Source organism: Terrapene carolina, unplaced genomic scaffold (genome assembly GCF_002925995.2).
Source record: "Terrapene carolina triunguis isolate 2854851 unplaced genomic scaffold, T_m_triunguis-2.0 Scaffold583, whole genome shotgun sequence".
Lineage (NCBI taxonomy): Eukaryota > Metazoa > Chordata > Testudines > Emydidae > Terrapene > Terrapene triunguis.
Genome location: NW_020664934.1, coordinates 120853 through 134531, shown reverse-complemented (window position 1 = coordinate 134531; position 13679 = coordinate 120853). Strand labels below are relative to the sequence as shown.

At 52.7% G+C, this 13679-nt stretch overlaps 1 protein-coding gene across 1 annotated transcript in view; it reads left to right on the top strand.

The window, feature by feature from the left end:
- The window catches only part of LOC112116706 (rootletin-like), a 128610-nt gene that overhangs the window by 1061 nt on the left and 113870 nt on the right, over positions 1-13679 (top strand). The window contains exons 3-9 of the mRNA XM_029913319.1: positions 297-403; positions 3276-3441; positions 4137-4243; positions 5915-6142; positions 7855-7951; positions 8073-8162; positions 9903-10118. Coding sequence (XP_029769179.1) covers positions 297-403; positions 3276-3441; positions 4137-4243; positions 5915-6142; positions 7855-7951; positions 8073-8162; positions 9903-10118 — 1011 coding nt within the window. The remainder of the gene's footprint in view (positions 1-296; positions 404-3275; positions 3442-4136; positions 4244-5914; positions 6143-7854; positions 7952-8072; positions 8163-9902; positions 10119-13679) is intronic.

Here is a 13679-nt window from a genome sequence, read left to right as displayed (position 1 = left end):
ACCCCACGGCCGGACGAATTTCCCTAGCTCACCGGGGTGTAGTGAGCTGGTGTGGCTCCCCGCCACCCCGGAGAGGGTCAAGCCCCGGCAAACTCTTGTACTGACCAGAACTGGAGTTCTCTGCCCCATGGAAAGTCTCTGGTTGTACCAGCTGCTGGTTCTTTTCCATTTGTTGATTTGTGTCTGTTGATTTGTGTCTGTTTTGTTTCTGTCTGTCCTGCGTGAAGTTCTTTGTCCTCTGGGAGCCATTCTGCTCTCTCTCCTTGCCCTTTTGATGTGTCACTCCCCTCTCCCAGCTGCAGACTCGGCTGGAGTCCACAGAATCCCGCCTGTGCCGCTCAGAGCACGACCACAGCACAGAACTGGAGAACACTCTTATCCGCCTGGAGGAGGAGCAGCAGAGGTGAGGCTGTCGTCTGTGTCCAAGGAGCACCTGTGGGTCCTCGTTATCCCTTGTACAAAGGAAGGGAGAGAGCAGGTTACACTAGAGCAGCGGTTCTCAAACTGGGATCTGTGGACCCTGGGGGTCTGTGAGGGTACTCCAGGGGTCCGCAAGTCATGTCTGGGACCACCAGCCCTCCCTCCCAGTGCTTCCTGCACACCGCTGAACAGCTGTTCCGTGGCATGCAGGAGGAACTGGGAGGGAGGGGAAGGAGCATGGACAGGCCGCGCTCGGGGGAGGGGGCGGGAAGAGGAGGGGCAGGGGTGGAGCAGGGGCGGAGCGAGATGGGGCAGGGTGGAACCTTGGGTGGAGTGGGGGCAGGGCCTGGGGCTGAGTGGGTGTTGAGCACCCCCGGGGAAAATTAGAAGCCGACTTGGGGGTCTGTGAAAAAATTTAAATCAAAATGGGAGTCCTCGGGTTGCTAAAGTTTGAGAACCGCTGCGCTAGAGCATTGCCTAGAGCTGGGTGTTACTCAACTGCCATCTAAGGGTAACAGCTTGCAGTCGTCTGAGCTGGATTTGAACTGGGGACCAGGAGGCAACAGGCTCTGTATCCCATTAGCTGTCCCTTGAACTCTCCAGCCCTAGCTGTAATTTTGGATGCAGGTGTGCAACATGTTTCCAGTTTGAGATTTCAGAGCCTGGCCATGTGGTGCAGCTTGGTGCTTTGATTTCTTTGCTCCATTCTTAGCTCTTTGCCGTTCTCTGCAGCAGACAGATACACTTGCATGTGTCTTTCCTCTCCTCCTGCACTGCAAAGCGGCTGAGGAGGTTGTTGTTGTTTTCTGTTTGTGACTCAGCCCTGCTGTGATCTCGCCCAGGGAGCTGAGTCACTCAGCAAAGGCAAGTGATGGGGGGTTGCTGTTCAGAATACCCCCACATATACAACAGTCTCCAACCAGCTCCATCAGCCAGCACCTACTGGGAGACCTTTCTACCACCTGCTGCTCTGTAATCTCCAGCTATCAAAGGGCTAATCTTCAGAAACCAGGAGATGAAATAGTGGCTGTTTTGGAGGCATTGTGGGGGCCAGTCCTGCACATATTCCTGCTAGGCAGCATGCTCAGGTGCCGCCTTTCTCAGTGTGTTTTCACCCAGGATCCCAGATCTACCTGTGGTTTCTTGCTGGGACCCATCAGGATGCAGGGTTGTGTCTGTGGTGGGGCTGTAGCAAGGTCCCCTGGGTGGAGTTTGGATGGGCTGCTGGTGGGAGGTGGCAGAAGGGAGGTCCTGGGGGATCCTGAGATGGGAGAGTTTAGTAGATGGAGGAGGCACCTTGAGAGCATTGGGAAGCGTGAGCCAGCACAGGATGTGGTTACCCATTCATAAATGGGGTGTGTCAAGCTGCAGACACAGCGCAGGGGGCCTGAGGTCTGCCCTGTTCCCTGCTGCTTTCAGAAATGACTTCAAGGCATTGATTTAAACTTATACAGGGTTTGGAGTGATGGTTGTCCCTGTGCTGATGTGGGGTTTGGGGTGACTTCTGTCCCCGTGCCAGAGTGGGGTTTGGGGTGACTTCTGTCCCCGTACCAGAGTGGGGTTCAGGGTGCCGCTGACTCCAGTCCCCCTGCCGAGGTTTGGTTTAGGGTAACCGCTGACTGCTGTCCCTGTGAGGATCCGGGGTTTGGGTTGACCGCTGACCGCTGTCCCCATGCGGATGCGAGGTTCGGGATGACTGCTGTCCCCGTGCCCAGGCAGGGTTTGGGGTGACCGCTGACTGCTGTTCCCCGTGCCGATGTTCATTTGGGCTGAAAGCTGCCTCTTCTCCCCATGCTGATGCGGGGTTTGGGGTGACATCTGACTGCTCTCCCCATGCTGATGGGGGGGTTTGGGGTGACTGCTCTCCTCATGCCATACTGCTGCTTGTGGGATGTGCAGAGATGGGTCCCATTGGAAAGGTGCGGCAGGCAGGGTGTTCTGATCTCGGGTCCAGAATGTGCTCCCTCCTTGGCCCCACAGAGTCAGGATCTGTGAGCCTCTCAGGCCCACTGCAGAGCCTGGCTATTTCCCCAGGCACTTGAGGATAAAGGTGTCTTTCTAAAAATGTGCTCTAGCTCAACCGGAAGTCATGGGCTTGCTGCAGGAATCACTGTGTGAGCTGCTCAGGCCTGTGCTCTGCAAGAGTTAGATTAGATAGCACAACGCTCCCTTCTGGCCTCAGCGTCTATACATCTGTGAAGGACGCAGCTCTCGGGCTAGCTGAGGGATCCCAAGTTGGGTCGTTGTCTGAGCTATGGCCACTCCATTTAGTTCTATGAATAGTGTAATATTTGTATACAGGTCCCTGAGCAGGGGATGGTGTTTCTCAATTGTAGCCCAAAGAAATTAATTCCCATAATGAGATGGGGATGATCATTCCCTACTTCCCAGGGCTGAAGGGAGGAACAATGTGTTAATGTTCATACAGTGCTTTGAGAAAAGCAGTGCTCTATACAGGTGCTAAGCATTATTATTGCCTGATGCCCTCTGACTGTGTGGCCATTAGCTCAGGGCCACTCGAAGGGCCTGGAACGGTAAGTGCAGTGAAATAGGTTTGGTGTCTCCACACCTTTGCTTCTGAAGGCTGGTCTGTTGCAGGAGCAGCACATGCCACACAGCTGTGCTCTGGAGATCAGAATCCAAGGCATGGCGACTGTATTCTCTTCATCCCCTTCCATAGGGGGGTAAATGTCCAATGGACTGAGCCTGGAGACGGAGTGTCCCACACAGGAGAGGGTGTTCCTGCTACTGGGGCAGGATTGCTGGAGCAAAGGGAGTACCTGGAGATCGGAGCTGCCTTCTAGTGCCAGTGCTGCAGCGCAGGGGAAACCAATGTCTGGCTTGTTCTGCCCTAGGAGCACCAGCCTTTCCCAGATGAACATGCTGCTGCGGGAACATCTGGACCAGATGAAATGCTCCAATCAGAGACTGGCGGGGGAGCTGGAGAAGGCAACATCAGACCTGCACAGGCTGAGAGGCGAGCTAGAACAGAGAGCATCCCAGTGGGGCAACAGCAGGGAGGTGAGTCCTTCTGCTGGGCATTGTGGCTTGTTTTTTTATTGTTGACTTCAGTGGAGTGATGCCAGTTTAGACCAGCTGGGGGCCTGGCCCCCTGACGTCAATGGAGCTGTGCCAATTTACACCGGCTCCATTTCTAAATCTGCCCATGTAGCCTGTTACTAGTCTGAGCTTAAACACAGCAGGGTGGGTCAAATAAGGTGACTTCCCTGGAGCTGAGAGCTGAACGTTCTGTTCTAGAGCCAATGCAGTTTAATAGATGTATTAATGACCTGGCTAGCGGGGGGTGCAGAGCAGTGAGGAGCACAGTCTGCAGATGACACGCAGTTATTTAGGGCAGCGAGGAGCAGAGAGCAACGTCTGAGAGACCTGAACAAGCCAGGGGAGTGGGCAGTGCAATGGGGATGAAAATCAGTGCTGATAAATACAAAGTGATGTACATTGGGGGGAAGATGGAATGGCGCATACACCTTGCAGGGTTCTCCATTAACTGTATCCACTCGGGAATGGGGGCTGGACGTCACTGCTGACAACTCAATGGAAACCTCAGTTCATTGTGCTGCGGGGGTGCACACACACTGAGTTAGGCTGCAGAAGGGACGGGATGGAGCCTGGGCCTCAGCCATGGCACTCCCTTGGTGAACTCCTGAATTCTGAGACGTCACCTCTGCCCTCACGTTCTGCTCTTATTTCCTCAGAGCTCTGGAACGTACTTAAGCAATGAGCACAGCGGGATCCTGCTGCTATGGCGCCAAGCTGCCACGCTGCGCAGTAACTTGGCGGAGCTGCGTGCCACAGCAGAGCAGTGAGTACTGCCTGGGCGGTGTTCTGCCAGGAGATTTTCCCCGCTATCCCTGATGGCCCTGTGGGTGGAAGCAGGAGGATGACGAGTGTGTAGATCTTGATAGCTGGTTCGCGTGCCAGCTCCGAGTAACCGTGCCCTAACCTGAATCCCCTCCAGAGGGTATGTAAATCTGATCCCGGGGACTGCCAAAGATGGAACGATACTAGCTAAGCACAGCCAGAGGGTCCTTGGATCACTCAGCTGACCTAAGCGAAGTCAGAAAGTGCCTGTGCCAACTAGGCGTGATCTCTGCAGCAAGTTCCCCAGGATGATAGCTGCACAGCTGTAACGATGCGGCCTCTGGCGGAACACTACTGAGAGTATCAGCTCAGGACAAATTGCTTAGAGCAGGGCAGTTACAGCCCAAAGCTGGAGTTCCTTTACTAACTATTAAGGCAAACCAAATCAGCCAAACAGAGAGACTTTGGTTTTACCCCACTGGCTAACCAGAAGTCATACAAGCAATTCCCTCAGATACTCCAGTTCCCTTGTATCACCACCAGCACCGCTCCTTATGGGGATGAATGGTTATGAAAATCAATAATCCAGTAAAATAAAAAAGGTTCTCTCAATCCCAAAGGACCAAGCCCCAGGCCCAGATCAATATACCAATTAGATCTTACCCACAAATCACACTGTTGCCAATCCTTTAGAATCTAAAATCTAAAGGTTTATTCATAAAAAGAAAGAAATATAAATGAGAGTTAAAATTGGTTAAATGGAATCAATTACATACAGTAATGGCAAAGTTCTTGGTTCAGGCCGGTAGCAGTGATGGAATAAACTGCAGGCTCAAATCAAGTCTCTGAAGTACATCCACAGCTTGGATGGGTCATTCAGTCCTTTGTGCAGAGCTTCAGTGTAGCAAAGTTCCTCCAGAGGTTAGAAGCAGGACTGAAGACAAAATGGAGATGATGCAGCTGCCTTTTATCGTCCTTTTGCCATATGGCTTGTGCTTCCTTTGTTCCAAACACAAGCCAACCAGCACATGGCATGGAAAAACCTTAGAGTTCTGTCCATAGGCATGTCCCTGCATGCCTTGCTGAGTCACAAGGTGTATCTGCCTTCTCTCAATGGGTCAGTTTTATAGCTGATGGTCCTTAATTGGCCATCAAGCAGGCTAGGCAGTGCTGACGCCAAATTGTCTGGGGTGTCACCCAGAAGCATAGCACAAGTTTGAAATACAGACAGTATAGAGCCAATACTTATAACTTTAAATACAAAAATGATACATGCATACAGATAGCATAATCATAACAAGCAAATCATAACCTTTTCATTGACACCTTACGTGACCTCCTTTGTACAAGATTTGGTGCCACTATAGGACTTTGGTTGCAACAATGATCTATACGGTCACAGTTCATATTAATAACGTCACAACAGCCAGACAGGGGATTGAGCTTCCAAAGGAGAGGCACTGGATCTGGTGCCCCCAGGAAGTGAGTCATGCCAGGCTGTCCTGAGTAGGTTTCCATTGCTGGGGCCCTGGTAGTTGCTGGGAGGAGGCTCAGACAGCTGTTGGCTGGCTGGGTGCTAGGAGCCCTGGCTGGACTTTGAGGTGATGCTCTCTAAAACCGCAAGGATTTCTAAGTGATTCTTCACATGTGGCAATTTCTCTCTTGTTGCCAGAGGCCTGGCTGAGGCCCAGAAAGACATGGCAAGGACTGCACGCCGCCTTCAGACTGCCTGCCTGAACCTGGACTCGAACCTGCGTCTGTCCGAGAGTGGTGCAGCCTGCTCGCTGGAGAAGCAGGCTCTGCAGGGGGCACGCTTGGAGCAGCAGCTTCGGGAGAAGGTCTGGGAGATGATTCAGCTCCAGAGCCGCTGGGATGGCGAGAAAGTAGAGCTGAACTCCAGGTGAAGATGTGATGGGGCCTAGCGAGCCAATGGGGCAATTCTCGGAGAGGTCTCCAGCTGGGGTCATGCTCCGGCTCCCTGCCTCTGTCTTTTCCTAAGAGCTTCCAAGGAAGGGCCAGCTGCACAGCTGATGTAAATTGGTGTCACTCCGTTGAAGCCCATGGACCAGCTCCCCAGCGGGTGTAAATCAGCATAGCTCTGTTGAAGCTAAAATGCCCAATCGTCAATTGGTGTCAATTCTTTTAGCATCATTCATGTCAGTGGGATGCAGGGGGCTGGGCTGATTTAGGCCAGCTGAGGATCTGAGCTCAAAGCAAAATCTCCTCTCACCCAAGAAAAGGGTGCTCTACCCAGGGCAGGAGGGATTCCACTTCAGGGGCAGGTGGAGCCACCTGGGACTGACTCTAACTAAAATCAAACACCAAACCCTCCTTTGATCCTGTTGTTTTCATCACTGGTTTTAAATAACCAACACAGATTGAAAGGGGAAGGGGGGCAGCGGTTCACGCTACAGGCAGGCGTGGGAGTGATCTCGGCTGCACTCTGCATGTAAATAATGCCACTGATCTGTCAAGGATTCTTCTGAGATGCTGATCACTAGGTTAGACCTAGGAAACAAGCCAGTGACAGGATGCGATCTCATCCCCCTCCCCCTCTTCCAATGGCATGTTTTGGGGACCCAAGGTGAACTTGCAGAGGCCAAGAGGGCCATATAACCACTATACCTAGGCAGACAGGCTGTGATGCGTTAATGGAATCTGACTTCCGCTCAAAGTGATGCAGCCACGAACAGATTAAACCCACAGAAGTGTTTTCTAAGAAGTAAAAGGCCCCAAACTAGAGAAGATAAACACCCGGAATCCATTGGTTAGAAGCTGAAAGCCAGAGCTGATCTGGATGACTGCAGAGCCGCAGGGGGACAGCTGTCCAGTCAGGAGCGGGCTTTGTATCCAGGTCAGGGTTGGGATCACCAGTGGAGCTCTGAGGGGAAGCCTAAGACTGAAAGGTGTTGGGCCCAATCCTGCAACTGACCCAAAGCTTGTGTGGAACGCTGCTAAAGCCAATGGACGGCGGCTCTATGCTAGCACAGAAGCCTACCCACGTCCAACAAATTGTGGGGTTGGGGCCTTTGAGACAACATTCCCCTCCCATTCTCAGCCAGCCAGGCCAGGGCTCCCAAGCTTAGGGAAAGAGAGTGAAGAATGATATTGGCTGCAGCTTCTTCTTATTCCTCTGATATTGATGTTGAGAAATGTGCTAGAAAAATCACTCAGTAAACACCATGGACTATTTAACGCACTTCTTCTCATGTTCCTGGAAATGACACAGTAGATACCCTGGAAATAGCATTCTGTGGCCCAGGAGGTTGTTGTTCAGCAGAATTATGGTAAATCAGTGACAAATTTCCCAGCTGTGTAAAGTTTTAACTCTCCTCATTCCACCCTCCCTTCCTATCGCTCAGCGATCCTCCTGGCTTGGTGCCTCTTTGGTTAAGGTCATTACCTCTGAAATGTGTCAGGTGTTCACCCCATCCATCCAGTTCCTGTGTGTAGATCTCACCTTGTACGAACAGCTGTTCTCTGCATTGAACTGTCTCTGAATGCCCTGGAGGGACTGAAAGGTGCTGGGGAAATGTCAGCTTTGCCATTGAGCCCCTGGTGCTTTCTTCACTCTGCTCAACCTGCTCTCTGTGCCCGGCTTGTATCTTTCAGGATAACAGAACTGACTGCTTTAGGACAGAAACTTAAAGAACAGAATGCAAAGAAAGAGAAGACCATCTCTGCTCTAAAACTGGACATTCAGAAACTGGTACACATATCCACAAACTCCTCTCTCTCAATTAGTCAATCTCACACACACACACACACACACTCTTTCTGTGATCTTTCCGTATGTTCATCACTAAGAAACCACTTATCTTTGAACACAGGAAGTCATTAAAACTGGAGAGCTACTGGAGGTGCAGGACCTGAAAGATGAAAGTGAATCTTTGCAGCGAATCGTGAACAGCATCATACAGGTGTGCTATTTCACTCACAGCAAAGTGCAAGGATGTGGTTAAGGCACTCGCCTTGGACTTGGAAGATCTGCATTCAAGTCCCTGCTGTGCCATAGACTTCCTGTGTGACCATGGACAAGTCACTTAGCCTCTCTGTGCTTCAGTTCCCCATCTGTAAAATGCGGATGCCCTGTTTCACAAGGTTGCTCAGCTACTACAGTAATGGGAGCCATATGTACCTTAGATCAATAGAGAACTAAATCCAGTAAGGGCCCCTTATGTCTATATTGTGAATGGTTTTAATTTGGTGATTCAGACCATATGGCTCAATAGTGGAAATTTGATGACTAATTGTGTATTAAAGACAACACTATAGTTGATGGTACAGATTCTTTGCTTACCCATGTGTTGGAAAGGAGTATGTCAGGTATCTAAGAAGGCACTAGAGCAGAGCTGTTAGTACAGGTTCTGTTATTGTACACTTTGTTCTTCTGAAAGTTGGCTCAATGATTGTTTGAAATCAGACCTCCCATCTGGTGCTCAGCTCATGCTGTTGTTAATCTGATGCATGTACTAGGTAATTCCATGGCTCATCAGGCTCTGATTGTCAGTCCCATTTCTAGAGCTGGTGCTTGCTTTTATAACAATAGGCCCTGATTCAGCAAAGCACTTAAGCGTGGGCTTAAGTCCCATTGACTGCAGTTGTATTTAATGACTTTGCTGAATCGGGGCCATCGTACTGACACTCTTATGCAGGCACCAGTCACAATTTAAACAGCTGTCCATGGAACCCTAGCATAGGAGCTCTATGAGGCAGTGTTGCCTAGTGCATAGAGCACTGGATTAGGACTCAGAAGAATTGGCTTCTATTCCTAGCTCTGCCACTGACTGGTTGGGAGACCTTGGGCAAGTCCCTTTCCCATTCTCAGCCTCAGTTTCCCCATCTATACAATGGGCATAATGATACTAATCTCCTTGGGAAAGTGATTTGAAATCTCTGAATGAAAAGAACTAGGCATTATTATTTTGAGCTGCCCATCTAGCAAAGCTATAGATGGCTTTATGCACGTACAATTGTGTGCCTAACTGAGGGCCTGCGGAGTATGGATGTTACTGGGAGTTGCAGATGCTCAGCATGTCTCGTGATCGGGTGCTGAGAGCTTGGTTAGGTTGGCAATTGGGCATGCAGAATCTCTTATCTCCATGTGCACTGGACACTAACGTTGCTCCTGGTTTGGGTGCACAGTTCTCTTCACCGCTTGTGTTTGTTTTGGGGTTAAAGTGCATTTCCTGATAGTGTAGCCAAGGTCAATATTTTCAAATGTGGATCCCCAAGAGCTGGGCACTAATTACATAGGGCCTGATGCAGGAAAGCATTTCAGCACATGCTTTACTTTAAGGTCATTGACTTCATGAGCTTAAAGTTCAGCACATGCTTACGTGCTTTCCTGGACCAGGGCGTTCTGTAGGCCCCAAGTGCTCATGTCAGAACCGAATTAGGCTAGTTAGTGCCTAGGTCAGCACGGAGATGTCTGCAATAGCGATCTGGGTTTAAATAGCTTTAAGGGCCTCCCTTTCAGAAGTGCTGAGCATCCCCAGCTCCCGCAGATGTCAGCAGGAATGGGGGCTCTCAGGCCTCATTTCAGGCCTCCCACTTGGCAGTGGTGGCTGGGTTGCTCTAGTGTAGCTGGGAGGTTGAGTGCAGAAGATAACAGCAGTTTGGCTTTGTTGGGATTAACCCCCCCACCCTTCTCTCCCCAGCTGGCTCTGGCTGATGCTGAGAGTGCAGGGCCCCTCTCACTGGACAGCGTGAGGGCGACAGGTGCAGAAGACCCTGGCAGACAAACCTCCCCTTTGCGCTCTAGCTCTTCACATCACAGGCGGGCGTCGCCATCCCGCGCCCACTCCCCATTGCGCCAGGATGCTGTGCTGCAAGCCGTGCAGAGTGCCCTCCAGAGGCGACAGCAGCGTGAGCAGGTGAGGACACTGCCTCGAGCTCTGGTCAGCCCCTCTCATTCCACTCAAAGTCAACATCCCAGGAAGTCTCTGCCGACAGACTGGGGCTGGTTTCCCTGAGGAGCAAAGTAATGGCATTGCATCCAGTGGAATGCTGCATCCCAAAACGTCTGTGGGGGATGAAAAGAGGAGAGGCAGCTCTGTCAGTCTCAGAGGCGGGGGCTGGGAGGGCAGGATCAACAGCTAACGGAAGGGCAGGCATGAAGGGAATGAGCGTAAACATGATTTCTTGGAGCGTCGTTTCTGTGCGGGATGGACTGGCCAGCCACAGCCTTTAATAGTGGGCCAGGCATATTGACCTGCAATTCCTTTCATCTCCAACTTCCCTGTGTTCACCCAAAGAGAGACAGAACCGCCCACAAGGGAAGCGAGGGATCTCAGGAGCATCTCTCCAGATAATAAGAGAACCTGGTTGGGGCCTTATGCTGCTTAGGTGCTGACAGGGGGACAAATAACATGGGAGGAGCAAAGGAACAGGCCAAAGGAGAGAGCATGAGATGGAGAAGGAAAAGGAAAGGCCAGAGCCATGAGGGTGCCACTCTGAGGGGCTGTGGAGAGCCAGAAGATGGGGCACGGAGGTGTCAGTTCCTGTAGACAGGGCCCAGCTCCTGAGTGTGTGGCTCCGTCAGTCTCCACTCCCTTTCGCACCAAGGGCAGGTGTCAATAGACATGCAAGGAGGGTCTGCTTTACAGCACCTTGCAGGCCACTGATGACTTCGGCCTGAAGGCTCCAGCCAGGGCTGTCTCAGCATCTCCACGTGGGGACCTGGGGGTGAGCCCTAGCCCTGGTCTCTTGTTGCCTGGAGCAGCGGGAGTGGGAAGCACCAGCCCAGAGATGGGAGCGTGTGCTGGGTGGGGCTGGGCTATCCCATGGGTGGTGATGGAGCCCCCAGATAGAAGGGTAGTGGTTAGGGTTACCATACGTCCGGCTTTTCCCGGACATGTCCAGCTTTTTAGTCCTCAAATCCCTGTCCGGGAGGAATTTCCAAAAAGCAGGACATCCCTGGGAAAATAGGGAGGCCTGGTAAGGGGACCGCCTCCTCCCCGGGCTCCAACTTTCCGGGGCCAGGCGGCAGCTGTTCGTTCTCCCCACCTGGGCAGCTGGACTTGGGAGCAGCCGCTGCTGCAGCTCCCACTGCCGTGGGGGGAAGCAGCCAAGCATGTGGCGCTCAGCGGCTGTGGCACTCAGCGGCTGCGGCTCTGGCGCCCGGGGCGTGAACCCTCTGAGCCCAGGCCTGCTGCGGGGACCCAGCTGGTGCAATCCTGCGGGCGGCCCCGGAGTGGGGGCAGCAGGCCCCAGCCCCCCCCGTCCTGCTCGGGTTGCACAGGGGAACGAACGGGGCTGCCGATGCCTCTGCCCCGGGGCCATCCGCGGGATTGCACCAGCTGGGCAGCCAGCCCAGAGGCGACTGGCCAGGGGCTGGGTGCGCGCAGCGTGCGCGCTGGGTCACCACAGCAAGCCCGGGCTCGGAGGGTTCGGGCCCGGGCGCCAGAGCGGCAGCCGCCGAGCGCCATGTGCTTGGCCGCTTCCTCCCCCCGCGGCAGTGGGAGCTGCAGCAGCGGCTGCTCCTGAGTCCCGCTGCCCAGGTGGGTAGAACGAACAGCCACCGCCTGGCCCCACAGGCTGCCCCCCTACTCTCCCTCCAGGTTCCTCCTGAGTCCTGCCTGCGCTCGGGGCCAGGCTGGACTCACTCACCCCGGCCCCGCGCTCCCCCTGCGTCTCCCGGGCCTCCCTCTAGCGCTTGCGGAGGGAGGAGGAATGGTGGGGGAAGGGTTGGTTGTTTTTTTTCCCTCTGCCGCTGTTTCCCCCCCCCCGGTCACCCTGGGGGCGGAGTTGGGGCGGGGCCAGGGGTGGGGAAGGGGCAGAGTTGGGGCAGGGGCCCCGTGGAGTGTCCTCTTTTTGCAGGATTGAAATATGGTAACCCTAGTAGTGGTTGTACCACCATGCCGTGAGGGTGAGGGGATGTAACACTGGGGCACAGGGGAGGGTCTGGGGGATTTACTAGGGATGAAGAGGAGCCACGGAGCAGCCCTTCAGCCAGTGCAGCTTATTGTGTGGGCCTGGTTTGAAAGCGGCATCAGGCTGCTCCTTGAAGGGGAGAAAGTCAGCAAGGCACAGCTGCTAGCTCAGGGGTTGGGGGGGTGATGAGTTTAAGCCATGTGACGCAGCCTTGAGTAAGTTAGGTAACTGCGTCTCAGGGTCTGCCCTTCACTCACTCACCAGGATAGCAGGGATCTGGCCCTGTGCGTGTGTGCGCGCGCGCTGTGCCATATGAAGCGGCGTGCAATATGCTCTTTACCCTTGTGCCTTATTTTCCATTCTGTGGCTAGGAATTGCAATTGCAGCTGGAGTCTGCCCGGGACATGCTGGGGGCCGTCAGGAAGCAACTGTCCGATTGCCAGCAGGAGGTGCAGGTGGCAGAGCAGCAGCTGCAGGAGCAGAGGCAGGAGCGTGAGGAGCTGGCCAGAGCCCTGCAGGATTGCAAGCGGGACTTGCAGCACTGTAAATCCTCAGTGGAGATTCTGAGCAGGTGCACATGGGAGCAGGATAGGGGGGATCGATAATTACTGTCAGGAGCCACCATACCCCTGGGGTGGCCTGGCTGAGGACGGAGTCGCTCTCCCACCCCCAAGGGTAATGCATGTGACAAGCCTGTGGTATGGCCCAGATTGGAAAGGGTGTCACTCCATAGTGCTGTGTTCAGGATTAAACAACCCCTGCAGATGTTCAGCCTTTGGAGTCTCAGTCCAAGCGAAAGGGAACCGCCCCATTGCAGGTCTCTGGCTTTTTGGGCTCATTCAGACTGCTCATATTACTGGAGCTGGTCTAAACTTTTTGCTCCAAACTTTTATTGGACAAAAATATGGCTGTCTTTGGAAATGAACATTTTCACTGAAAAGTTTTCTTTTCTTTTATTAATTATCTGGGTTTTTAACCAACAAAATCCAATTGTTTCAGCTTTTGGGCTTTTGATTTCTTTCTTTCCCCTTCTCTCCTTTTTTCCCCCTTCCCCCATATGGAGGAAAAGGGAAAAAAGGGAGAGAAAGGGAAAAAACCTCCAACACCAAAACCTCAGCTTCCTGTTTCAAAAAACAAAACAAAAAAATCATTTTTGTTCTTTGTTTTTGACAAAAAAAGGAAAATTTCAGATTAAGTTATGAAACACGTTTCAACATCCATTTGTGAGCAGCTCTCCATTGTAATGAGACCCAATGATGTATACAGACATGGACTGGTTAGCAGGCAGAGAGGAGAATGAGTTCTGTCCTCCATGCAAGTAGAAGGTTCTGAGGAGCTTCCAGTCTGAGGACTGGGGCTCCAGATGTGACTCCACCAGATGTTGCATCCTTGCAGACCCTCCCACCTGCCTCCTCTAGTCACCAGCCTGTGAGAGAAGGTTCAGAACAGTCATGCCACTGAAATTCCTGATGGGAAGAGCAAAGAGATTGAAGCCAGGATGTTTCAACAACATGAAGCTAATAGAGGAGGTATCTGAGCCTCTAGCTATTATCTTTGGAAAA